At 53.6% G+C, this 27,527-nt stretch overlaps 1 protein-coding gene across 4 annotated transcripts; it reads right to left on the bottom strand.

The window, feature by feature from the left end:
* Nucleotides 1-957: 957 nt before the first annotated feature.
* On the bottom strand, nucleotides 958-27,255 carry LHX6 (LIM homeobox 6). 4 transcript variants are annotated; one of them, XM_064378318.1, is made up of 10 exons: nucleotides 27,172-27,255; nucleotides 25,943-26,014; nucleotides 25,381-25,563; nucleotides 24,901-25,022; nucleotides 15,455-15,675; nucleotides 12,707-12,807; nucleotides 12,414-12,509; nucleotides 12,047-12,221; nucleotides 8,072-8,175; nucleotides 958-3,247 (listed from the first exon to the last, which is right to left on the bottom strand). In XM_064378318.1, exons 1-10 carry the CDS (start codon nucleotides 27,253-27,255, stop codon nucleotides 3,227-3,229), a joined length of 1,179 nt encoding a protein of 392 aa, XP_064234388.1. In that variant the 3' UTR covers nucleotides 958-3,226. The 4 variants fall into 4 exon arrangements, with proteins under 4 accessions (XP_064234388.1, XP_012313628.1, XP_064234392.1 ...); XM_012458205.2 differs by lacking the exon at nucleotides 27,172-27,255 and adding an exon at nucleotides 26,331-26,489; XM_064378322.1 differs by lacking the exon at nucleotides 8,072-8,175.
* Nucleotides 27,256-27,527: the final 272 nt, after the last annotated feature.

Here is a 27,527-nt window from a genome sequence, read left to right as displayed (position 1 = left end):
TCCGCTGCGCCAGGGAGACTTGGGAGAATCGCCTCTCCCCAAGACTCCAGTTACTTTGATAGATAGGGTTGAGCTTCACCGGTGGTTTCCAAACTGTACTTTGAAAACGGAAGGTGCATTCATGTAAAGAAACACACAACTAAACTCATATATTTTCAAAGATACACATATATCTAAACATTTGAAAATGGATTGGAAGAGCAGATAAATGAGGGTCAGGGATGGGAGGTTTCATAGCTAATAGAATAAAGAGCGGGGCCCCGCATCAGTGATCATGTGCGCCACGAGCCGAGGTTTCTGAGCAGCTCATTTCTGTGCAGGGCCGCAGCAGGCCAGGGAAGCCGCTGCATTCTTCAGGGCAGCTCTGCCCTCCACACCAGGAGCTTTGGCTGGAGCAAACAATTCTGCTGCTGAAAGAAATTTGACAACCACCAGAAAGATGCTCTCTCTCTCTCTTCAGGTTACGAGGTGGCTCTGGAGCCTGACAAAACCACTATAACACCCAGTCTGGTGCAGAAGCTGGGGCCCTGCTGCCCATCCCGTATTCCCTTAACTTCACCTTACTAAATTCTTCCCCATCTTCCAGACAGGCTCCTCTGCACCTCCCTCCCTGCCCCACCCTCACCTAGTCTGTGACCTTCTCGTCTGATAGGATCCAGCTGTAATACTCAACCCCTCGGCCCCCACAGCATTTCCCAGACGGAGAGCTCCTCTGGGAAGGCAGGGTCTGGCTGGGAGCCTTTTCCGAGTGTGCAGAGCCAGCACAGGGCCCAGCAAAGAGTGTATGTTCAGAGACTAGAACGGAGGGCATCGACCAGCCTGATTTCCCCCAAAGCTTAGATAAGAAGCAGGTGTGACTGAGTACTTCAAGAAGAAACTCATCATCAGGTCTTTACAACGCATCGTTGACTAACTGGGAAATGGTACCAGTTTTCCAGGAAGGAGGATTGCACTGTCCAGCAGCCCAGATATTCTGGGAGCCAGGGACCTAAGCCCTTCACCAGAGAGTGGGAAAGAAACGGAATCCCATCATGTTGTGGATTTCAGTGCCAGCACTTCTACTTGCATTAACTTTATTACACAAATAAGACATTTACAAAGCACGACATGAAAGGTATGTAACAAAACAGACATTGGTTTTACAAAAAAAGTGCTTACATTTTTTTTTCCATGTGTGTGGGTGTTCCCCTTTTTTTGTATTTAAATAAATAGTCTGATGGCCTGTACGTTCCCAGGCTGCTCTTTTTAACAGGGTAGTGGAGACATGTTTGAAGTGTAACATGCTACGGCCACATGATCCACGCGAGGAATAGACCCTGAGGAGAGGCTCAAGGCAGAGTGTGTGTCAGGTGACCCTGGGCAGGGCTTGGCTGGCCACTTACCACATGGTTGCCACTGGGGCCTTGATGATCAGGAGCAAAAATCAAAGGAAAGATGTGAGCTCCCCAAGGCCAGGGATTGGGCTCTGGTTGCTCCTATTAATGTCAGCGCCTAGCACAGGGCTGGGCACAAGTGACCAGTGGACGAGTGCTGAGCTGAGCTGTACTCACCACGTTCAGAGTGGTGCCTTCTCTTTGCCCTCAGTCAGCTGTCACCATCTTTGGAAGAGAGAGGAAGCAGGTTCCCTTCTTGGGCTGCACCTGTGCCTAGCCCGCCTGTAGGTCCCAGAGCAAGAATGACATATAGGCTTTCATTTTAAGGGCCAACTTCAAGCATTTGAACTCTGAAACCTTATCCAGACTCAGTGAGATAGAGCTGCCATTGATTAGCGATGTCTGCCATGGTTAAAAACAGAGACAACGGCCGCATATGTACCATGAACTTGCTTTCCCTGTCCTAGAGTCTCCTTCTAAAAGCAACATAACAGGTTAACCACAGCAGGAAGGCGGACTTGGGCTAAAACATGCTGACTAGCAACCTCTAGTGGAAAATGCATCAGGACACCAAGTAGTTCTAGAATTACAGGATAAGCTTGGGACAGATGGGCATCCCCTGAAAACATAAATCATGGTCGTGTGCCACCCACCCAAGCCCTTCTGTTTGGGGTGGAAGAGTTGTAGCAGGATGGATGTTATGCAGCTGTGTGTGGCCTCTGTTCTCAAGGGTGGGTGGGGCTGGCTCCAGGAAGTATTGGCGGGGAAGCACAGAGGTGCCAATTGGAATCCTGAGCTTGGCACCCTCACCTAGGCAATGGGCACCCACTCTCTACTTAGAGATGGACCCAGGGTTAACATTCTGACTGCCATTTCACCGGGCTCTGTTCCCTGTCCCCCATGAGGGATCCCCACTCCATCAAGAAGACCCGGCCCAAGTACCCGTGAGAGGTCAACAAGCAGACAACAGGTGTCCCCAACTCTAACCTGTCCAAACATTCAGAAGAGTCATGGCACAGATCGAGTACCATCTCTGCTATGTTTCCTGCATATACGCTGGATAATTAGATGGCGGCAGGGTCTCTCCCTGACCCCAGAATTGTCTCTTTCCTCTCCTTAAAACGGCTGGTGCCTCTTCTGGTCCAATATGCCACCACCCTCTCCTTGATTTCCAAACCAATGGGGGTCTTTGTTCCCCCCATTCCCTGTCTATGCCCCCCTGCCTCCTAGTCTGGGTAGGCCTCCATCTCTGCCCTATTGGGCCTCTCAGGGTTGGTCACTGTCTCTTCTCTTTCTGAATTAACTTGACATAACCAGACAGATGGAAATGATAAAATTAGAACATAGCTTTCCTTTGGGGACATCCCACAAACACTGTAGAGTTTTCCAGACAAAAGCAACAGAGTGGATAACATTGGGGGTTGGCGGCTATTCAGAATTCAGAGATGGTTCCAAGGAAGTAGTAAATAAAGGCCAACGTGGGGGAAGAAAACCTGTAAATTAGAAGGCCGTTGGTGTCGCACTATTCAATTCCGCCTTTTGCTATTGTAATCAGCTGAAGTTGAAGAGGACTCTTGTTTAAATGGGAAAAACAGGCTGTTTCCACCCTGATTCCAGACTTCAGGAAGTTCTGCCTTCCAAGAGGAGGACTCTGTGGTGCTCCTGGTGGGTTCTGGTTCTCAGCAGGAGAGGGAAAGGCCAGGCCTCGGGAACCGACCTGGTGGCGGGCAGGATGGCGGACGGGGGTGGATGCGGAGGTGGGTGGATTCCTGGCTGCAGCTTGGACACTGGACCTCAGCGGCTGAGGGGCAGCTGTGGGGCGCCCACAGGCAGATGCGGAAGTGCCGGCAACGTTAGTACTGAAAAAGGATGACCTGCAAGAGGAGGGCATGGGAGGTGGCTGAGCTGGGGGCCTGCCCCACCCTCCCCTCCCCAGAGAAAGTCAAAGGCACAGAGAAGAAGGGTGGGCTCAGGGCCCAGATCTGAGTTTAAGTCTTGGCTCTGTCAACCAACATGCTGTGGGACTTTGGGCAACTCACTTCACCTCTCTGAGCCTGTTTCCTCATCTGTAAAATGGGATGACAAAAATCTCCCTCTGAGAATCAGAAAGATCAAGGAGCTACAACAGCAGCAGCAAAATCCTACCAGGCATTTCGCCTTGCACCTTTTGTGCCTTATTTCACTGAAGCCACACCACAGCCCCGCCCGTGAGGGAGTTCCACCATTCTATTTTACAAGGAGGGCACTCGGGCTCAAAGAGGTGGAAGTGAGTGAGCCCGTGAGCACACAGCGAGGAAGAGGACCTGGCACTGGAGGCCAGGCCTGGCTCACAGCAGACTCTCCTTACCATGGCACATTGCCTCTACCCCTCTAAGGTCACCATGACCATGGTGGCTGATTGCTTATTACCCACCGGACCATGGGCTAAGCACTTCACATGCACTTAATCTTCACATGCACGAAGCCTAGAGGTGCGTGGCTCAGACACGCTAGGCGCCTGATACACAGTGGGAGATCAGGACTGTCTGTCCCTCTCCCCTTCCCACTCCCGCCTCTAGCACTTGCTTGACATCTCACTGCTGATGACACAACCAGTTCCCTGAAGTTCAGGTCAAGGATCACTGGCTGGCTGGTCAATGGCGATGTGTCATTTCACAGTAAAGTGTGAGGAGGGGGTTGGTCCAGGGGCATCTGGTGGGCATGACCACATGGCTGTTCCCTTTTCTGATCAGGAATGTTACTTGCCCAGAATTGGTTATCACAAGGAGGTGATGGAAAAAAGCAATGATGATGATCTCCATAATAGCAATCATGATAATAACTAACACTTAGGGGGCATTTTCTGTGTACCAGGCACTGTGCTGGCTCTTTACACACATTATGCATTTACTCTCTGCAGTAACCCTAGAGGGTGGTAACTATTATTATCCGCATTTTGCAGATGTAGAAACTGCAGCTCCGAGAAGCTAATTGTATTCCCAAATCTCCCAGGAAGGAGGTGGCAGAGCTGGGATTCTGAGCTGGCCTAACTCCAGAGTGGCCAGCGTGGGCATTCCTTCTGCACCCTGGCCACTGCTCCACTTTGGCCTCCAGGATGCCTGGCTCTTAGCCCTTATTAAGAGAAGCTTTCTCAAAAACCCTGGTAAGACCCTTCCCCTTCATGGGCCTCAGTCTCCCCCACTGATCCATGACAGCTTGGCCCCAGTTTTTAAAAACTTTCCAAGTGTTGGATTTGTGGGATCAGGGGACACAACCAGGAAGAAATGTGGCTCTGGAAACCCCCAGGCATGTGTGGCCAAATGATGATGTGGTGGAGGCAGGGGATGCTCGCCTGAGTGCTCGGAGCACTGTTCTCCTGGCCAGGCCAGTGCTGGTCTAGATGAGTGGGTTCAGGGGCCAGCCCCAGGGGGACACTGAGACTCCTCACAGCTAGGCAGGCTCAGGCCTGGAGGACTTGGAAGAAAGCCCAGGCAATCCTATGCTGGTCACACACATCCCACACCCTGCCGCCCACCAGACCCCAGGAATTTGATGAGCTGTGGACAAGAAAAGTCCCTAGGAGCTGGCAGAAAGGCCTGACAGTGAGAGGACAGAAGGTCACGAAGGAGGAAGAAACACTTTAATGCGGACTTTCTGGATGCAAAGTTGGGGACACAGCCCAGCAAGGGAAAACTCTGGTTCAGCAGCCAAACCCAGGGGCCAGAAACTGCCTATAGCCAAAACTGACAGCCCCCAGCATGGCTCATCCCTCAGACTGAACCAGACAACCACAAGCTTAGGTGAGCAACCAGGAGGCAAAGGCTCCTCTCCAAGCACAGAGTCCAGCCCTCTGCATTTCCAGGGCCCACTCCTTGCCCTCCATATAACGTCCAGGACCCTCTCTCGATGATCCTTTGTTCTGTGGCCCCTGTGAGCTCTCCCCACTTCCCTGGACCTCAGCCACACTGAACATCCCCCGGAGTCCCCTCCAACCCACGCTCCTCCACGCCTCTGGGGCTTTGCACATGCTGTTCTGTTGATGTGGAATGCCCTTCTTCTCGTCCCCTGTCTCTCCCCTAGAGCTCACTGCCACCTCTTCTGGGTCCTCTAAGGCCATGTTTCTCACCTACTCCAGCCACCCATTCCCCTGCAATGTAGCTGCCCACATCCTGTGCTAAGCCACAAGCTCCCTGAGGACAGGGATCACGTTAGCTCACTTCCGCAGTCCCAGAGCCAGGTCTAATAGGACGAATGCCCTCCTACAGGAAGGGACAGCTCTGAGGCAGGTGGCCCTAGAATCCAGGCCAGTTCTGCCCATGCTCATATTGTGATTCTGGATGAGCACTGCTCTGCCTGAGCCTCAGTTTCTGCAAGTATGAAATGGAGGTCATCACAACCACCTTCCCCGGGAGACTACGAAGGATGAGGTCGAAGAGAGGGCTGTATAAACAATAAAGCACTGCACAAAAGGAAGCAATGCCTGAACCACACAGACTTCAGAGTCCAACAGACTCACTGCATCCCTGGACAGGTCATGTCACCTCCCTGAATCTGTTTATCTCTTTACAATGAGGAGGCGATCTCTATGTCCACAAAGTGACTGGGAGGTGTCGACCAGATGCCATGTGACAAGTAGCGGCCTTGAACAGAAGGAGCTCAGCAAACAGCAGCTCTTCCTATGAATGTGACAGTCTCAGCAGCAGTGGTGTTCCTGTGGTGTGTTCACTCACTACAGATTCTACAGGATTTTGCGTTAGGCACTACTATTTACTTATAAATGTATCTGTTCAGGGCCGTCTGTACCTCCACACCATACACATTCCCCTGTGGCACCTGACACGGAGAGCTCCACACATGCTAGGTATACTGAGCTCAATCAGGAGGCTGAGCCAGAAGGACTGTCCTAGAGGAGCAGTTCCCAAACCTGGCTGCCCATCAGAATTGCACAGGCTGAGTATAACACACGCAGATCCCTACCTCCCACTCCATCAGATTCGCTGAGAGTAAGGCTTAGGAATCTGTTCCTTTACAAGCTGCCCAGGTGATTCCAAGCACACAAAACCAGGATCCACTGGACTGGAGTGCCCCTGACTCCAGCCCTAATGCTCTGACCCTCTCCCTCAGGATCGCCACACTCACTGACCTCCACAGTTCCCTGCCTCCGACTAGGTGTCCTCCAACCCAGCAGTCTCTGAAGACTGCTACAGTGATGCTTCTGCAACAGGCCTTCCAGGTCCCCGCACTGCTGCAGCGTAAAATACAGACTCTGGCCGGGCGCGGTGGCTCACCCCTGTAATCCCAGCACTTTGGGAGGCTGAGGCGGATGGATCACAAGGTCAGGAGTTCAAGACCAGCCTGGCCAATATGGTGAAAACCCGTCTCTACTACCAATATAAAAATTAGCCAGGTATGGTGGCGGGTGCCTGTAGTCCCAGCTACTTGGGAGGCTGAGGCAGGAGAATCACCTGAACCCAGGAGGCGGAGGCTGCAGTGAGCCAAGATCGTGCCACTGCACTCCAGCCTGGGCGATAGAGACTCTGTCTCAAAAAAAAAAAAAATACAGACTCCTCCACCTGGCAGCCCCAAGGCCCTCGGTTCCCTCCTCTCTTCCTCCCAGACCTGCGTGCCAACAGTGCTGAATGGCTCAAGGTTCCCTGAGAGCCCTGGTGTCTCAGGCCTTCCCTGATACCTCAGCCTGAGCCTGGCCTTAGAGGTTGCCTCCTCTGGGAAGTCTTCCCTGCCTCTCTCCTTTGCCCCTCCCATCTCCCCAGCTCCCGCGGCTTCCCCTGTCATACTGTATTGTAACTGTCGGGATCTGCCTCCCCCTCCAGACTGTGGCCTCCTTGAGGGCAGAGACCACACTTTACTCATCCCCACTCCTGGCAGCAGACTCAGGGATGTTGGGCACAGTCAGGACATAGCAAATGTCTCCAAATGAACAAGTAAGTGAATGAAAAAAAAATGCAAGGTTCTCACCCAGTCTCTGACCTTGAGCTGTCTGGGCCTCAATGTCTCCATGTCTAAAATGGAGGGTTGGCTGAGAGCAATGGCTTTCAAGGCTAACTGTGAGGTGCCTTGGAGCTGGGAGGGAGGTGAGGCTCTTCCTCTCTCCGTGGTTTCACAGAGCAGCTCAATCCACCTTCATCTGTACTATGGACAAGTTTAAACAAAGGGCTGCAGTGCTTCAGAAACAATACCTTGAAACCCTGGAACAGGGACATCCAAGCACCCTTCTAGAAGTGCAGTCCTAAAGCCTGAGTCAGCTAGAAATCCCGGCTCCACAGAGGAGGCCCTGCCAGTTGATCAAGGTCACTGGCTGGCCAGCTATCCCTGGGCCCCACCAGCTCAGGGTATTCACTCCCAACAGACAAGAATGAAAAGGAGGAACCAGTGAGATGATGGAGATTGAGGTGATGAGTGATATAAGCCCTCCCTGGAATCTCAAAGCTTGAGTAAAGGAAATTCACAAATCTGAGACAGAGAAGGGCAAACTGCCAGTGGGGAGCTGCAAGGAGGCCTTTGGAGTGGCCATGCACACAGAACATGCCAGCAGCTGCTCCAGCAACTGCTGTGGGGGTGCAGTGGGGGTCTAAGCAGGACGGACAAAGAGGATCTGCCATAGGGCAGCATGGTACCAAATCATTAACAGGGGCTGCTGCCAGGAACCCATCCCTGGCAGGGTAGCTCTGACCCACCAGACCCAGCCTGGCTCCATTTACCTTCTCACCCCGGTTGGAGAGCGGCCCATCCATATCGGCTTTGAGGTGGACAGGGGGTGCGGTGTAAGGCAGCCGGCAGTGCACCTGCCCGCACTGTACCTGACCTGTGGATGAGAGGACGCCTTGGAGCTCATCCCCCAGGCTGTACACAGGATCCCACCTGCCCCGTGCTCTGCAAACTGGAGCTCTGAAACTAGTTTCATCTCTGCCACTTACCTCCTGGGTAGCCCCGGGCAAGATTTCAGTAGGGTTGGTTGTGATGCTTTTTGTAGTCTATAAAGAGCTATGTGACGGTGAGGTATAATCATCTAGCTCCCTGATAAACACTCCTAAATAAATATGTGCTTTCATATTCATGTACATGCAAGCCAGGCTGTACCTCACCTATTCAGACCCTGCAAGCCAGGCTGTACCCCATCTATTCAGACCCTGCAAGCAAGGCTGTACCCCAACTATTCAGATCCTGCAAGCAAGATGGTACCCCATCTATTCAGACTCTCCCTCAGTAAGTTCATATCTCTTAGGTATCACCACAACTTTACCCATGCCTCCCAGAGGACTCTGTACTCGTGTGTCACCACTCTCTACAATTGCAATAAACACCAACACCTACTCCCTACCCTCCCTGTCTTCCTCCCAGCTTTATTTTATTTTCTTAGCACTTACCATCTGACTTAACTGCATTTTTTTTTTGAGGCAGGGACTTACTCTGTTGCCCAGGCTGGAGGGCAGTGGCGTCATCTCAGCTCACTACAACCTCTGCCTCCCAGGCTCAAGTGATTCTCACACCTCAGCCCCCCGAGTAGCTGGGACTACAGGCATGCACCATCACGCCCAGCTAATTTTTGTATTTTTTGGTATTGAGGGGGTTTCACCATATTGGCCAGGCTGGTCTCGAACTCCTGACCTCAAGCGATCTGCCCACCTCAGCCTCCCACCTTCTAAAGTGCTGGGATTACAGGCATGAGTCACCACGCCCAGCCTGACTTACTGCATATTTTTATTATTTATTTGATAAGATCTGTCTTTGCCAACTAGAATGCAAGCTCCATGAGGGCAATACTTTTTTGTCTGTTTTTTAGATTCTAATCTTTGTGGATTTCCAGCATCTAGAGTGAGGCATGGCATTTAGTAGGTACTCTTAAGTATTTGCTGAATGAATTTCCATACCATATTCCAACATCTTAAACTGTTGGGGAAGGTCCACCTTTGAGTCGGATCCAAGTATCTCATGCTTCAGCCTGTTTACCACTACAGTGGAGAAGTCCATTGTTTGTCTCTTCTTTTTTTATTTTTTATTTTTATTTTTGAGATGGAGTCTTGCTCTGTCGCTCAAGCTGGAATGCAATGGCACAATCTTGGCTCATTGCAACCTCTGCCTCTCAGGTTCAAGCAATTCTCCTGTCTCTGCCTCCCAAGTAGCTGGAATTACAGGCATGTGCCATCATGCCTGGCTAATTTTTGTATTTTTAGTAAGGACAGAGTTTCACGTTGGCCAGGCTGGTCTCAAACTCCTGACCTCAGGTGATCCATTCACCTCGGCCTCCCAAAGTACTGGGATTACAGGTGTGATCCACTATGCCCAGTGCTTGTCTCTTCTTTAGACTTCATTCTCTTTGGTCACTGGAAAAGACCATTGTAGAGAGACTTATACCTGATATATAAACTGGGACAAGTCACTGTTCCCTTCTGAGCCACAGTTCTCCCATTTGTAGAATAAAAGAGTTATATTAAATTGGGAGTTCTTCACCTGGGGTGTTCAAGGGGTCCATATACAACTTCACATTACTTGGAAAATGTAGTACATCTGCATTTTTCTAGGGTCTTGTTCCAAAGCTTTTATCAGATTCCAAGCTCTAAGCCACCAGGAAACTCAGTATTCTGTGACTTTAGTTCACTGCAGAGCAAAAGTTCATTTTTCTGGGGTCTGGTTTTAACACTTTCATTAGCTTCTCAACTCAAGGCTTCAGAAAATTCACAACTCCATGATTTTAGTTCACCGTAGAGCAAACTACTGTGGTGACTATCAGTCAGTCACACAGCAAGAAGTACAGGTGCAGACACCCCCAACCTCTTCTTCCCCAAGCTGAGTTCCACCACCTCAGCCTCTTCTCTAAGCATCAAAGACACATCTAAGTTTGGTGAACAGAGTGTGTGGCCAGAGTCCTAGAAGGGACTCTGGAGGTCATGGCCCCAAGTCCAAAGAGGTCATCTAGATTTCTTATTGACCCTATACCAAGTATTAGCAGGTAGCTCAGACCCCTGGTACCTATAGAGCCACTGATCCTTGGCACCTTTAACAGGCTCTGTGCAGCCTGAATATAACTTATTGTTTAGAAAACACAAGGGAAAAAATGTCACTCCTACTGAGCAGATAGTTCAGAAATGCAACAATCTAAAGAGACATGGTTTCCAACTGGCAGCCTGGTGCAGAGACAGGGCTCTGCCCTCCTAGTTCTGCCAACCAAAACCACTCCCACCTTCACAACAGCAGCCAATACTTATGTGGCACTTGCTAAATGTTGAAGACTTTAAATCAGTTATCTCATTTGATGCTCAGAACACTGCTTTGAGATACTCTTGTTGTCTTCATTTTTACAGATGAGGGAATGAGTATGCAGGAAAGCTAAGAAACTTGCCCACTGTCACACAGCTAGTAAATGGCAGGGCTAGGTTGTGAAGCCTGGCCATCTGACACCAAAGCCCACACTGGATCATTAAGGCATACCACTCCCACTAACTTACAGTGGGCCCTTGGCTTCCTCATCTATTCAAGGAGATGGTGGCCTCTGATGTTTAGAGACGCCGTCAGTAGAGTAGATGGCATACAGTCAGTAAGCAGCAGTTCTCTCTCTGATTTCCCTTATTTTTCCCTTTTATATGGAGCCAGAGAAGGGAGGATTTGCATGTGTGTGTATGTGCATCATGGTCATCTCTATTTTTTTGGTTATGCCCAGCTTTGAGGAAACAACTGATGGGAACAACTTCAAAGAGAAAGACAATCTGTGATAAGCACCTGCTCAGCAGCAGATGCACTGAACAATTATCCTCCAGAAATCCCCGGGGCTCCTCTCACTCCTCCAGGTTCCTGCTCACAAGTCATTTCACCATGACCCGCTTGCCCCTGCATCTCCGCCACAGTGCTCCCTGCCACAGACATGCCTGCTCCCTCCCTTATGACGTTATGGTCTCTCCACTACGTCCCACACTGCAGCACAGCAGCTTTGGTCTACTGTGTTCACTGCAGTATTCCAGTGCAAAGAACACAGAAGGCACTCAAGATATAGCTACTGGATGCACGAATAGAGTCTCACAACACTGTGAGCCAGGCATTAGTGACATCCCAGGTTACAGATAAGGAAACCAGGGCTCAGAGAGGTTAGGTGACTTGCCTAAGGCCTCACAGCCCTGGACACTTCCACCACACTTTTGCTCCCCAGGACACATCCATGCCACCATGCTTCCTGGGCCAGGGTCTGCGTGCATTTTGTTCCCCCACTCCAGGTACGTCACTAAATCCTATCCATCCTTTCAGTCTCTGCTTGCTGAGAGGCAGCCCAGCTCCTTCCCCTCCACCTGCCCCAGCATTTCCAGTCACTCCTATCCAGCACCACCTTTCCTACGGGAATCATCCCAGTTAAAACGACACACTCATCTGCCTGGTTATTTTTCCATGCCCACCAGAACGCAGGCTCCACTGGGTAGGTACCTTGTCCATCCTGTTCTCTCCCCATTCTCCAGGCACTGGCACAGACTGGGTGCCTTGAAAGTATTTTTTGAACGGCTGACTCGTTTGTTTCTACGAGAAGGGCCCCGCCCCACTGAGGCAACTCCTAGATCCAGATGACTTCAGATCCCACTTCTTCACCCACGAGGCTCTCCAAGGCCCCCCACCCCAAGCCTCAGCCGCCCACGCGCGCTCCTCCGCGTCCCCTCCCCGCAGGCCCAGCGGCTCCCGGGGCTGCGGTCACTTACTCTCGATGTAGCCGTGCAGGGTGACCATGCGCGCCCGCTCGGGGCTGCTGAACGGGGTGTAGTGGATGTCGTCGGACAGGGCGGAGGGAAGGCGGGACGGGGGCGCCCCCGAGGGCGGCACTGGGTGCTGCGGCGTGTGCTTTTTATGACGCGCCCGGCAGTTTTGAAACCACACCTGGAACGACAGCCTCGGCAGCCTCAGCCTCGCGGAAAAGAGTCGGACGCGCCGCCGGGGACCCCAAGCAAGACAGCCTCGTCGCCTCCTGGAGAAGGGTGGCCACGTGCACCCACGACCCTCCGCGCCGAGCCCAGCTACGAGCTCCAGGGCGTGCCCGCGGTCCCCAGGTCCCGCCCACCCCCGTCCCACCTGGATGACTCTCCGGCTGAGGCCCGTCATGTCCGCCAGCTTCTGCAGCGTCTGAGCGTCGGGGTTGTTGTCCTGCGCGAACTGCGCCTGCATAACCTGCGGGGCGGGGAGGGCGGTGAGGCGCCCGCACGCGGAGACTCCGAGACCCCGACCCAATCAGAGGCGCCAGCCCGCAGGCCACGCCCCAGGCAGCTGCGGCCCCGCCCCGCCACCCGGGTCCGGGCAGAGGGGCGGAGCCAAGAGACCTTATCGGCCCCGCCCACGCCCCGGCCGCCGGCGGCCTGCAGCGGTACCTGCAGCTGTTCCGCGGTGAAGGACGTCCGCGCGCGCTTGGCCGGCTTGGGCTGACTGTCCTGTTCCGAGGGCACTGCCCCCTCCAACGTGAGGCCGTTCCCTGGGGGCGATATAAGCGGCTGACCACGCGTCCCATCTCTTCTAGTGGCAGCCTGGAAAGGACGGGGGTGGGGGGAGCTTGTCCCTGGAAGGGTCAGGAGCGGGAGTTGGCTGGGAGCAGGGATCCCAGGTCCTAGTCCCTGAGCTCAGTCTTTGGGGAAGGGGTTTCTGAGAGTCCTCTCAGTACTGGACACTTCTTACACGACTGGACCACGTCTTACAGCCCTAATGAGAGGTGGAGTTACCCCATTTTACATGGGAGGAAACTGAGACTCAGAGAGAAGGAAAGCCCCTGCCCTGGACCTTTCGACTAGAATCTAAAAAGCTAGCTGACCCTAATGTCCCAAACTGGGCTCCCTCCTGGCAAAACTGGGGGAAACCAAAGGCTAGAGGAGCTAGGAAGCAAGCAGGTAATGGAACTATGATCCTAATTTCATAAAAATAAGCGGAAGAAAAAAAGTTTGTAAGAATATACAACAAGGTGTTGGCAGTGGTTTTCTTCCCAGGAATGTGATTATGGAAAGTTTTTACTTTCAGTATTCCTGTAACTTTTGAGGTTTTTAAAAACAATCATATGTTGCTTACTTCTCTAAGGTTTGGTTAACCAGAGTATATGTTAGATATTCTTTTTCTACTCATATTACTTTTACAATCATACTTAAACACTAACTATATTCCCATTTTATTTTTAATACTTAATTGTTCTGAATATCCTCAAAATCTCAGAAAATTTCCATAAGCACAAAGAAGAAAATAAAAATCACCAGTAATTCCAGCACTCAGAAATAGCCATTGTTCACAATTTATTGTAATTTTTTAATTAGGAAAAAATTATATTGAAGGAAAAAAGCAAACACCATAACATACATGGAAAAAATCTGAAAAGATACACATTAAAATATGAAGGAAGGCAACATTTGGAGCGATTGTTATTTTCTTCTTATTGCTTACCATCTTTTCTTATTTTTCTACAATGAAAGTGTGTGTGTGTGTGTGTGTGTGTGTGTTATGTTTAAAAAGTGAAACAGGAGCCAACACTGAGGGCTGATCAGTAAGAGATCAGAGGCCCCAGCCTTCAAATTCCTCAGCATGGTAAGAATCTGTGGACAGGTGTGGCTGTGAGAGCTAGGATGAAATTGGCAAGGCTGTGACTACAGGTGGCCCTGATTGGACCATGTGTGGAAGGAATCTGTGGTCACTGATGGACCACAGTGTGGGAAAGCTCTAAATCCTGGGCTTCCATCCCAGCTCCACTGCTGACTTGCTGACCACTGCAAATAATTTCATTGCCCGCCACTCCAGATAAGTGGGCAGCAAGTGAAACCCAGGTTCACTTAGGCCCACTTAGTCCTGATCCTGGCAGGAGAAAATGATGGCCCTGGTGTGGCCATGGCCAGGAATACTCTGGTGGTCCCTGACTATTCCCCAGGCTGGGACCTAGAAGTTGAGTCAGGGTGGTTCATACTCCTCCCCAGAGGAACTGGGGATTGGGTAGACACTCTGTGTTATTAATGTCTCCTAGGAAAGCAGGCAGGGCAAGGATTGGTGTGTTGGTTTTTTAAATGGGAAACAAAAACAGAGACAGCTACATCCCAGAAGGCTCCTTGGCTTTATGAGATCTGATTAGGGTGCCCTAGAGCTTAGGGCCAAGGTGCTATGGGATGGGATGGTGTTAAGAACCTGGCCTTTGGAGTCAGGTAAATCTAGTATGTAACTTTTGGCAAATCCTGTTTCTTCTCCTGTAAAATGGGGATGTCCCACCTACTTCCTAGGGCTGTTGTAAAGATTACATAAAATAATCCATGTTACGGGGAAGTTAGCAACTTTCACAGATCGTAACAGGGGAATTAAAGAAAGGGTCCCTGCCTCTGCCCACAGCCAAGCATTGCCCTTCCCCAGCTCAATCTGGCCTGTAACTTGGTCCCCAGGATCCCTGGAAGACCTGGATCTTGTTCCTGGGCAATCTGGGGAATCACAGTGTCAGAGCCAGAAGAGATTTAGGAATCATTCTAGTCCAGTATCTGTCTTTGCACAGGTGTGTGGACTGAAGCCTAGAGAGAAAACTTCATATGTCAACCAGTATGTGACAGCCTGGTCTCCAGACTCAGAAACCTGGTCCTTTCCTCTTGTACTTAGATACCCTGGTCCAGGATGAAACCCTCCTCCTCAAACCTCTGGCTTGGAGCTGCTAGAATAGGAATTGGGAGAAGGGGGGCCAAGCCATCTCTCCAGCACTGGCCCAAGCCTCGTCCCTGGCAACTGGAGGGGATGAGCCCCCAGGCCAATGAGAGCTGTGCAAAGGTGGAGTCGGCTGCCCCATTATGAGAACCACTTCTAGGATTCGCTGAGTGCCTCTTGGCTTTACAACACATCAGCTCATCTATCTTTGGGAAGGTATCCTATCATTAATGCCATGTTACCGATAAGGAAACATTGTTGCAAAGGATGGCAGTGACTTCTGACTCCTAAGCAAAAGATCCTGGAAGTGCAAGATCTGTGCGCCGCTCCACCCCCATGATGCCTGCGGGGCGGTACTGGGAAGGCCCAGTCGGTAGAGGAGTGTGAGTGGTTCCTGGGGTGCTGGGGTGGGGTGGGGTGGGGCGGGAAAGGGCTGGGGGCAGAGGTGCCAGGCAGAGCAGGTTGGGTACCGTTCTCGGCGGCCCTCTTGAGGTTCTCGATCATTGTGTCGTAGTGGATTCGGCAGAGCACCTTCTCCTCCACCAGGCCGAACTCCTCACCAGTGGACAGCTGGCGCTTGCACGAGAAGCAGGCGAAGCAGGCCAGGTGGTAGGCGTTGCCGCGAGCTCTCCGCACCCAGTCGCTGGCGTAGATCTGTCGGCCGCACCGGGCGCACTTGGTCCCGAATCGGCTGCAGGTGGAGAGGACAGGCACGGGGTGGCGAGACTCAGACAGGCCAGCCTTTCCCCTTCCACCCATAATGGCCCGCCAGCTCCCAGGCTCCTGGCCTCTAAGTCTTCAGCTCAGGCATTAGCCTTAGCTTGGACACACCAACCCTCTATACCCAGTCCCAGCTAGGAGGTGAACTGGTGGGTGATTTTTATTTTCTTCTTGGTGTTTTTCTGAATTTCCCAAATTTTCTACAATGGTCACTTCTATTTACATATTAATTTCTTAAAAATACATCACAAGTTAGAAAACCCATAATAGTAATAATAGGCAAATTGCTGAGCACTTAGCATTTGCCCAGCAAGATTCTGATTGTTTTACGTTGATTATCTCAATTTATCCTCATTTTGCAGGTGAGGAAAATGGGGACCAGAGAGGCAAAGTAACTTGCACAAGGTCACATGGCTTGCAATGACAGAAACCCTAGCCATCCTGACTCCAGAGATGAATGTAAGCTATAGCCCCAGGTGTGCAGAGTGCAGTTTCTTAGTACAAACAGATAAGCACTTACTGGCTTTGTGACCCTGGGCAAACTGTTTAACTCTGAGTTCTCATTTTCCTTGTCCTGCACTGAACTAGATGACAACAACAATGACTGCTACTGTTTGTTCAGAGCTTTGCAGTCTGCTAAGTACCCAGTAAGTCCCTCTGGAGCCTGTGACATTCTATTAATAATACTAAATGTTAAAAAGACAAAAATAAAAATAAAAAGCCTGAATCGAATGTCTTTTCACCCCTTAAGCCTTCCTTGATTCCAGCTCTTCCCCTTCTCCCTTCCAGTTTTGTAGTCTGGCACTTTGGGTGCAGCTGCCTCCAACACCAGACTGGGAGCCCCTCCAGAAGGGAGCGGAGTCTGGTTTACCCCATCCTAGAAATCAGTCCAGGGCCTGACCCGGGGCACCAGGGAAGGTGTGTTCTTTAAAGTGGATGACTCACTTGCCACTCTGTCCCAACCGTGGCACCCTGTTTCCTCTGGTACACCCTCTGTTTCAGAGAATGGTGCCACCACTCACCCAGCCCCTGAAGCCTGAAAATCATAATCATGCACTCCTCTCTCTCCTCAACCCCACATCCAGCCAATCATCAGATGCTGTTGGTTCTGTTTCCCAAGTGTCTCTGGGATCCATCCCCTCCTCACCATCTCCACTGTCGCCCTCCTAGGCCAGGCTCCCCTCGTCCTTCCCTCACTGTCAACCTCCTCCTGGGTCTCCCTGTTTCCAGTGTCACCCCTGCCAACCCCTCCTCCACACAGCAGTCACAGCGAAGTTTCCAGCACGCACACAGAACCCTGTTTCTGCCTTGCTTATAATCCTATGGTGGTTCCACTTTATCCTCAGGATCTGGTCCAAAACTCTTGGGGTTTGCAAAACCCAACCGACCACATCCTCTCCAGGCCCATCCCCTCCCTAACCTTCAAGATGTGGCCCCCTCACCATCCAGGCATGTGTCCCAGTCAGCCACAATGGAAGGTCACTCCCAGGTCTTTATGGCCTCCTCTGAAGCACCTTCCCACCCCCAGGCCTTTGCACTGACTGTTGCTTTTCCAGACCTACCCTCCCCCAGAGTCCCAGGGACCCCGGCACCGCACCACTATCTCAGCGCTGACCGCACTGGTTTGTAAATGTTTCGTTTCGGGCTCTTCCCTTCCACCCCTCCCACCTTCCTAGAGTTGGGGGCCCGGGGTTGGGGGTGGGGGACCAAGGAGATTTGCCTCTGTATCCCCGGGGCCGGTACCCTTCCACCTGGGGGAGCATTCGGAATCGCCTGTGTATGCACGGAGGAAACAGCCCCGCAAAAACTCTCTGCTTACAGCCTGCCTGCCTTGGCAAATCAAGCGACTGTCGGTTGAAAAAAACAGCGTGGGGCTGGACTGAATGCAGGAGTCCAGCGGCTTCTGCCAGTCCCCGCTCGCAGACTCATTCCCAACCCTACTGTCTCCGACAAGGAGCACGAGAAGACCCTTCCTCGGGAAGCGCGGTTCGCTCAGGAGGCTCTGCGCACCTTGTTGGAGTCCACCGCTCCACCAAGCAGAGGCGGTTCCGGACCTCGGAAACGCGGTTTCCCCAGCGGAGTGCCCAGCCCAGCCCACGGTCTCTGCTCCCCGTCCTGCAGTAAAGGGGAGAGGAAACCGTTTTGCCCAACCCAGCCTACTCCCGGCGAAGGTCTGACCCCGGGTTCCGCCGCGCTGCTGGTGGTATCCGGATTGGGAGCACTTTCTGGCCTCGGAGGAGAGGCTGGCTTCCGATTATTTGTGCTGCAGGAGGGTGGGTGGCCAACCGCGCTCAGAGCTCTTACTACCGGCCGGGGTGCCAGGGGCGCGACGCCTTCATTGCACCCCCTGGGCTTCGTCGCAACTCGGTGAGGTGGGGACTCTGGCAACCGTTTTTCATACAAGGAATCGAAGGTTCAGAGACGCCGAATGACTTGCCCGAAACTCCACAGTGTGCGGCTGGGTTTGAGGCCCCCTCTACGGTGCAAAAAAGTACTTAAAACCTGCGGAGCAACTGGACTGGAGACGAGGAGAGCTGGAATCCCGCGTGGATTAACAGGAAGCAGGGCTAGTCAGGCAGCGCCGCGTCCCCACTCCGGGCTGCTGGTTCTGGAATCTCCCGCACGCGGGGCCAAGGACCCACCCACCTCGCGACGGCTGTGAGTGCATCCTCAGGGAGCGGACAGAGCCTGAGCAGGGAGGGTCTTGGCCATCAGAGGCCGGGCGAGAGCAGCTGAGCCTTCTGTGCGCCTGGCTCTGTGGGATTCTTTCCCCTTGGCCACTGGACTTGTAAAAGACGCGTAACTGTCTGTTCTTCTAAGAAACTGCACTTCTGTACACCTGGGGCTATAGCTTATATTCATCTCTGGAGTCAAGATGGCTAGGGTTTCTGTCATTGAAAGCCATGTGACCTTGTGTACGGCGATCCTGCCCCGCGGGTCCCGGACGCCCGAGTCCGTTCTGCGCCTACACAGGTAGGTCACAGTGTCCTCACATCCTTGGTCGGAGGTAGGCGCCGCTAGTGACCTCTCAGCAACTTTCTCATGCTTTGCGTGTCATCCCAAATGCCAGAAGCTGTCCCAGCTCTAGAATCCTCCTGCGCTCCTGGTGGCTCATCCCAGTCTACGAAATCGTACTCGCTCTGGATCTTTGGGGTGGGGGTAGGGGGGATTGTGTAGGTTTGGTTGCATTGCAGACTGCCCTGCAGCGTGTCCCCCACCCAGGACAGGGGTCAGCAGCACGAAGAGCGCAAGAAGGCTTATCGATCCAGGCTTTGACAAAACGACAGACTCCTTCCCAGGCGGGCTGCGAGGCCTGAGCCACCGGATTCCGGAAGCAGCGAAATTGGCGGCGGAGACAACGAAACTTCAAGAAAGAGGTGTGCAGGAACTGCCACCAGAACTCCAAAGGGATTAGGGGGCGTGCCTACTGCCACCCCAGCTTTGCTGTGAGGTCCAGACCTTGCGCGTCCCTGGATCCCGGCGCGTGAAGAGCCTAGGTGCAAAGGACCTGAGGCGCTTTCGGGATGGAGAGGTGTTCGATAGATATTGCTCATCCTGGCAACTGCTAAATGGAGTAGGGTAGGCATCGCGCACCGCGGGGCCCTCTACTTCCTGAAAGGAGGGCAGAGATATCTGGGTACCAGTGGTTGTACCAACGGAGCTCTGCGCCCTTGACCAAATCAGACTCACTTTCCCAGCCTACTACCTGGATACCTAGTAAGCACTTGGTAATTATTTGTTGGATGAATGAGCCTCAGCGAAGGAGCCCATCGGAGTTTCACCTCCATCCTTTCTCCCACTATTAAGCTACCCCTTTTCTGTACAAGGAAATCAAACCTTAGAGTGGGAACGCCAATGTTAGTTACCAAGCTATTGAGCTGAGAGGCTGAAACTGAAACGGGACTTCGCTTATCTTAGGTTCAAGGCGTTCCTGATGGTCTTAGATCCTGTAAGGGGAACAAGGTGGGTTGGAGGTGGAGTCCCACCTATTCTCTCTGCTCCTTCCCTTCTAGGTAAACCCGTAGGGGAAGAAGCCGGGGAAAAAAAAGAGAACCAGCAATTAAGAGGTTAAAACGACCGCTTCTCGGAGGTCCCGGCCCCAAGGCTCCTCCCCTAGCTCCCCTCTCAGCTCCCCCAACATCTGTCCCCCAACAGCTGGCCGCCGCTGGGCCGCTCTTTGCCGCGGTGGGGGGCCGCTTCCCGCCCCGAGCCTCCCCAGGGACCCTCGCTCTGTGGGAGGGGGTGGGGTTCTCCCGCTGGATCCCGCGACAAAACTTGGGCTCAAGGCAGAAGGCCAGGGAAGGCTGGGGGTTTGCCTGAAGTCCTTTGGGCCTAGCTGGGAAAAGGATCTTTAGCCTCCAGGGCACTCACTGTACCCCCATCCCCATAAACACGAGGGGAGGCAGTTAACCCTTTACTCCCCACTCCCATTGTAAGAAGGCCTGAGGGCCAGGGACTGCAGTGACCTGATATTGACAAAGTTACTCCACTCACAGGCTTCTGAGGTCATTCCTGTCCTAGTGCTCCCAAGAACACCCAGGGAGCCACACTTCAGAACATACAGTGGGTGTGCCAACCTAACTGCGCAGGGAATCTTAGGGACAGCAGAGAGGGGCCCCATGATGCACAGGTGGGTGGCTGATATATCTCACCTATAGAAGAGTATAGGGGTGTTTGGGGCAGGGATGGTGAAGCCAGGCAGCTGTAGGGCTTATCTAGACTCTACCACTTAGCTGTGTGACCTCATCAATCAGGGTCTTGGTTCCCCGATCCCACCCCCACACTGCCATCACGTGGGATTATGAGAGTATCATACACACCAGGTAGACCTGAGAATTGAATGAGATAGAGCAGGTAAAGGGTTAGCCCAGCTCCTGACTTAGACAAGAACTCCACACATTCTGATGATTGGTGCCCTGTGTGACTGTAAGCAATGACACTTTCCCAGGACAGCAGTCACCCCAACTATACAATGGGCATGATGTTCCAGCAGGCTGGGGAAGCCAGGAGGGCACTGCAGATTGGGTCATGCCCTATTGAAGGGCAGCAGCTGCAGATATGGGAAGCTGTCTGGGGCTGTGGTTGCTGGTAGCAGGGGAAATGTGAATGTCCCAGAAAGGAGCACTGTTTTTTTCCCCCAGAATTTTCTTCCATTTTTGGAAGAAAACAGAAAGAAGAATGGTCTTAACAAAAAGGGGAAGAAATTAAGAGTCCTATCACATTTTTTTGGTGGTAATTTTTTTTTTCTTCCTGGGAACCTCAAGCAGTAAGGGGAGATACTGATCTGGTTGAACCCACAAGGGCTGGTAAGGACCCTGTTTAGAGGGTGAATTGGAGAAACCGAGGCAGAGTCCAGTGGTCTGGCCAAGGACACATAGCCAGTGAGAACCAACCTCTCCCAGCAATGTAAATGAGCCAGGAGCAGTACTGGACCTCCATGTCTCCTCTATGCTCTGTAGCCCCTCTCCCTGGTGAACTTGGAGTTTCTTTCTGACCTTTAATTCCCTGAGCCACCAGTGCTAGCTCTGTCAATGGAGACTGAAGGAGGGTCTATAAGATGATGTCAAGGAGGGACAAGATGGGGGATAGAACCTAGATCCTCTTCCCTGGGGAAAAGACCAGAGGTTAGAGGACCAGGGGATCCCCATGCTCCCCCTCCATGGGGCCTTGGCCACTCCCTTCCTCCCCCCTGCCCTATTGGGAGCTCTTGGCCTCTCTTTGGGCAAAGTGCTCCAGTCCACAGCCTACCAGACCCTAATGACCCTGGGCTTCAGGAAACAGAAGCCTAGAGAATCTCAGCATGTGACCCCTCCCTGGGCCCCAGCTCCTGAGAGGAAAATTCTGCCTCCCACGCCATCATTCACACTCTCTTCAGGAAGAGCTTCCTCATAGCAGCCACCCAGAGCCTGGGCTGCAGTGCAGTGCAGACAATAGTCCTTGCCTGGCACTCGACCGGCTTTTTCTTTCCCTTTTTGTGGGTTTTATTATTTTTGTTGCAGGTGGGGCTGCCAGGGATGTGTTATGCCTGCAGGGAGAGAAATGATCAGAAGAGCCACAATTCTACCCTCAACCCAGGGAATGTGAGCTTTTATTGCCTCCATTTTCTTAACCAGAAATCTGATTTAGTTTTGCTTTCAGGGCTCTTGTCATTGGAAAAAGATTACTGCTCAGAACCTGCAGCCCAGAAATGGCCCAGTCTTATCCCTCCAGGGAGACTCTGCTCCTCCGACTATGTGGGGAAATGCCATCATGGGCTTGTGCCCAGCATCCACCCTGCCAATGATGACAATGCTGATAATCGAGGCATTCATACCAACCGCCATTAAGGGAGCCTTTACGGAGACTTCCCCCCGACAGTGGCCTCTTTGGCAGCCCTGGGAGACAGCCTTGGAAAGGGAGAGCTAAGGCCCGAGAGATGCAGCGACTTGCTCAAGGTCACAACTGACCAGACTGGGCCCAGTTTCCTGCCTGTTTCCACAGTGGCTGCATACCCTACTCTATCCCACTGCAGTTGGAAGAGGACTCCAGAATGAATGGCAGCTCCGAATAGTGGAGTCAGGATCTTGTTTTGACAAGTTTCAAGGTCTAGTAAAGCACAGTATCCAAGGAGGCTCAGTCCAGCATGGGCATGAGCTAGGGCTAGAGAAGCAGAAAAGAAATTTGGGCAAGTAGTATATAAGACTGCCAAGTCCATTGTCAGGAGAGCCAGGAGAGGTGGTCTGCCCTGCCTTAGTCTATGGGAGAGGCCCAGATACCATCTTGCTAGATTTCCCAAGCTGGCACCCGGAATTTAGTAGCTGATGAATCCAAGGAGCCCCTAAGCATCATCTGGCATTTTTTTTTTTTTTTTTTTATGGACAGAGTCTCACTCTGTCACCCAGGCTGGAGTGCAGTGGCACAATCTCAGCTCACTGCAACCTCCACCTCTCCAATTCAAGTGATTCTCCTGCCTCAGCCTCCTGAGCAGCTGGGCGTACAGGCACACGCCACCACACCCGGCTAATTTTTGTAATTTTCGTAGAAATGGGGTTTCACCATGTTGGCCAGGATGGTCTCCTGACCTTGTGATCCACCAGCTTTGGCCTCCCAAAGTGCTGGGATCACAGGTGTGAGCCATTGCGCCCGGCCCATCTGGCATGTTTTAGACCAACTGGAGTCAGGCTTACAGCAGGGAGGTGGCTAGACAGTGACCGTAGCCTCCATTTCCTGTCCTGGCCAAACTAACAGGAAGGGGAGACATCACACTCTGGTTACAAACCACTAACCCCCTTCTGACTACACATACACACACACACAAACACACACAGAGACACACACACAGCCGTCCAGATTCACAAATACATTCACCTCACACCCTTCATCCCTCAGTGTCTGGGTGGAGGCTCTTAAGCAGGAATGGCCCCTCAGAGGAGAAGGTGGGAGGGGAATGATGGGATTTCAGAATCCCCTCACATCACCTCACCTCACCCTCCCACCTCCAGATCCTAGTCCAGATGTAATCCTGTCCTCACCACTTTCCATGCACGCACACGCACATGCACACATACATGCACACACACGGTCCCAACATTCACATATAGACACCCACTCTTGACACCTCCACATTAATTAAAAGACAAATGTCGGTCCATAAAGGAACACACATGCAATCCACATACCCCCAACCCTGCTCGGTGATGCTTTCCCCAGCACTACTGCGCACATCCCAGAAAATACAGACAAACAGGCACTCCTTGCACACTGAGTCCTAGGCTACCTGGTCGAACACCCATCAACCCACCCCAGCTACACACTCTTTCACATTCATCCCACAAAGGAAGAGTCCACCTCTTTAACCATGCTTCCTATGGTTTCTTCAGAGTACCCTTGCCCCAAATTCTGCCAACCTCCCCCTAGACTCAAGATCTCCTCTTTCCAGATCCCTGGAGGCTCAATGCCAGTGCATGGAAGAAGATCGCCTTCCATCATATTCCCTGACTCTCAGAGGTTCTTTCTAGCACAGGGGTCTGGCCAGGAAGACTGAAGCCATGACGTCTTCCTATGCAAGGATGGGAAGGATGTCTGTGGGTTGGATGGTAATTATAAGGAAGCAGCTTTCTCCACTTTTTGAGAAAGCTCTTGGGAACAAGCATCCTTCTCAGGAACCAATTCCCCACCATCCTCTTCGGATCCCATACGCCTGGCGGTCCAACCCTCAGGTCTGGTTCATGCCTCCCACTGGGATTGGCAGACAAGGCCGTGACCCTGCAGTGACCTCGACCCCATCATCAGGTCAGGTCCGGGCTTCGTGGCTAGAAGCGAGGCCCAGGCAAGCAGCTGAGACGCGGCAGAAAGACAGGAGGATGCGCCTGGCTGCTGTCGGCTGCCGGGACGCGGCCTGCGGTGAGGAAAGCGCAGCCCGTGGTAATCCTACTCTGTGCTCTGGGCTGCAGTGCCCGGTTCTCCCCCTTCCCATCCCGGCGGCCCAAAGGCAGGGCCTAGACCCTGGAGAGGCCGAAGCCAGGCCGAAACGACAGCGAAGCTGGGACTGGAACAGGCGCCAGGGACCCGCGCAAGACCCTAGACTCGTAATGCGAAACTCCAGTGACGCTCGGGTATGAGCTGAGATGGAGCCGGAGACCGAGGTTGGGGTTCAGGAAGAGGCGCTTGGGTATGGAATCGGATCTGAGACGGTTTAGCCGCTGGTGCTTGAGGCTGGACCAGACTCGAACCCAGAGCGGAGCCAGGGTCAGAGCCAGGGCAAAAGTCCGGAGCCCAGCTCAGCGTCCAGCCGTCGAGAGACCCCAGCATGATTGGCGTCCGAGTAGGGTTGGAACTCGAAGCCCGAGCGCCCTGGAAATGCAGCCAGACGGCGACTGGGATCCGAGTGGGTCCAGGCCAGAGCTAGAGACGTCAGAGCTCCACCGAGGCGCTCGAGGTCGGAACTGGAGACTGAGACTCAGGCAGGACCCGAGAGAGAGCCAGAGACGATACCGAAACCCAGATCCGGGGCGCGAACCTGTGCAGGCACCGGCGAGCTGCCTGAAGCTCTGGGTTCGCGCCGCTGAGCGCCCGCAGGCTGGGCCTGCGCTGCGGGTCGGAAGTGCACTCGGGATGCCGAGGCTCTGAAGCCGGATACCACACGCCCCAAACGTGGCCTCTAAAAGAGCCCAGGGCCTGCCACGGGGACACTGCAGGCCCGGCGGCCGCAGCCTACCTGAAGTAGTCCATCTTGCAGAAGATCTCCTTGTTCTTGATGTAGCAGCTGTTTTGCTGCCTCAGCGACGTGCGACACACGGAGCACTCGAGGCACCGCACGTGCCAGATGAGGTTGTTGACCTGGGGAGGGGGCGGGGACGGGGGTCGGCTCAGCGAGGGCCTCTTTCACGCGGGGCCCTAGCCTCCCCAGTCCCATTTGCAGTCAGAGACGCTGAAGCTCAGAAGGTGCATGCGACTCCCCTACTTTTTCTTCCATAATACTGAGCCTCAGGGAGATGGAAATAAACTCTTGCTATTTTTCAGACGGAACCCGGGGACGCAAGCAGACCCCTAAGACTTGCCCAAAGCCTCCCAGTCGGGCAGCGGTGGAGCCAGGATTTGGAAGTAAGTGAACCTGGAGCTGGCGGTGCTCCCTTCAGTCTCCTGCGCTGAGTCCCACGCCCCGACAACACGCACGCAACACCTACCCCTGTCTCACCTTGAGCAGATACCGGTCCAGGATCTCGAGGCCGCAGCTGGAGCAGATGTTCTTGCCGGCAGACGGCACGGAGGAGGCGGCAGAGGGCGGCGAGCAGACAGAAGGCGTGCTGGGCGTACATGGCGAGGCCCGACCCTCGTCCTTGTCCAGGACTCCTGCCAGGGCCTCAGCGTCAGACTGAGCCTGCGGCGGGGGAGAGAAGGAGAGAGGAACGCTGAGCCCGGCACCCAGAGTTGCGGCTGCTTCGGAGACAAATCTGGAGCCCGGGGCACCAATTGACAACGAAATCTCCCCGGGACGATGAGCCGCAGACAGGAGGACAGGGATGGAAGGGCCTATCGGAGAGGAAGGGACGGCCCCAACTTTTAACACGCGCATTCTGGGTGCTGGGAGCGTTTAAAGCCAACATTCCCTAACGGAAAACCAAGGCTCAGAGAGGGGCGGCGCCCGCCGGGAGTCCCCCAGAGTGTGGGCAGCGGTTTGTAGCCGGAAAGCCTGGCCAGGTCCCCAGGGCCGGGCCGCTGGAGGACTGGGCACCGCAGGCAGGGCCAAACGGACTCACCATGGCGGGCGGCGCGGTCCCTTCAAGACAGCGGGTGGTCGCTTTGCAGCCGGACCCTGGCTGGGCCATCACCTAGGGGAGGGGGAGGGAACGCAGGCGGCGGCGGCTGCTGAACTGGCTTCGCGCAGCCTGAGCCCAGCGCCTCCCCGCGCCTGTTATATAAACCGGCGCCGAACAATGAGTCCTAACTTTGTAGTGGGCATTTAAAGCCCTTCCCCACAAAAGCGGTGTCTCTCTAATGAAGCAATTTGAATTTGGATTGGATTTTTTCCCTCTCTCTCCCCCTCTCCCTGCACTTAACCCGTGGCTCTTGAAGTAATCGCTTAGTTCCCTTGCAATCCAAGCCTCTGAGGGGGAAAAAAAACACGCGCACACACACACAAACTACCTGCAATTAGAAATTGTCGTGAATGCCCAAGATAAGAGGTAGCCAGAGTGTCAATTCCAACTGTCAATCAGTGAGATCCATCAGGCCGCCCAAAGAATTGCAAATTTGATTTTTTAATGGTAGTAATTAAAAATCGAATTTTTTCTCTCTCCACCCGCCCTCCCCTTCCTCGCTCCCTTCTCTTCTCGGCACAAAATGCAAAAAGGAGAAAAGAGAGAAAGAAAGAAAATAAAAAAGAGATGGGTGAGGGGCGGGGGGTGGTTGAAGAAAATAAAACCCCGAGCGCGGTGAGCACCCGCCTGCCCGCCCGCCCGACACGCGCCGCGAAATTGAAGCGGCGATATTGACACGGATTCAGGCGCCTTTCGAGGGCCAGTCGGAGGGAAACCCGGAGCAAAAAGGAAGCGAGGTCGGGGGCGAAACGGGACCAAAAAGAGAAAAAAGAGGCGCCCAAAAGGAGGAAAAAGCACCCTCCAGCCCCTTGGCGCGCCCAGGACCGGCCCCGCGTCGGGATTCTCAGCGCTGCGCCCGCACAACCCCCGGCGCATCGGCGCTATCAGCGCCTATTCAGACGGACAATACCGGCCTCGCCTCCTCTTGATTCGCCTGTGTCTTTACTAAATCGCTTTTTGAGAAATTCCTCCAACATTTGCATAATGTGTTCCCGCTTTCCGCGACCCCCCCCCTCGCTCGCGCGCGCTCGCACACTCACAAACACACACTCACAGGCGCACTCTCGTACCCCTCCTCCCTGCCGCTCGCCACCCGGCTCGGCCCGGCTGGGTCCCGGACCCTGCCCAACCCCGGCCCGGGCCGCTCACCCAGTCGTTCGCCGGCTCACCTGGTCGGTGGCGGGGCCGCCCTCGGCCGGCAGCCGGCAGCCCTCGGGCAGCGCCGGGGCAGCGTTCTCATGCTTCCAGTACATGGGCCGGGGAACCGCGGTATCAGCGGGCGCGTATCGCGGAGAGCCGCGCCGTGGGGGGCCACGGCCGCAGTGGGAGCAGAGGCTGCTGCAGGAGCAGGAGGAGAGCGGAGGCGCCGGCCCCGCCGCCCCGGGCCCGGCCCCAGCCCCCGCCCCCGGCCCGAGCGCAGCCCTGGCCTCCCTGGCTGCCGCCGCCGCTGCCTCGGAAGAAGGTCCCGACAAACTTGGAGAGGCCCCCGCCCCCTCCTTCTTCTCCTCCTCCCCCTCCTGGTAGT

Source organism: Aotus nancymaae, unplaced genomic scaffold (genome assembly GCF_030222135.1).
Source record: "Aotus nancymaae isolate 86718 unplaced genomic scaffold, 86718_ANA_hifiasm-v0.15.2.pri h1tg000003l, whole genome shotgun sequence".
Classification (NCBI taxonomy): domain Eukaryota; kingdom Metazoa; phylum Chordata; class Mammalia; order Primates; family Aotidae; genus Aotus; species Aotus nancymaae.
The sequence above is the reverse complement of the archived record's forward strand: the minus strand, read 5'-3'. Positions and strand labels throughout refer to the sequence as shown.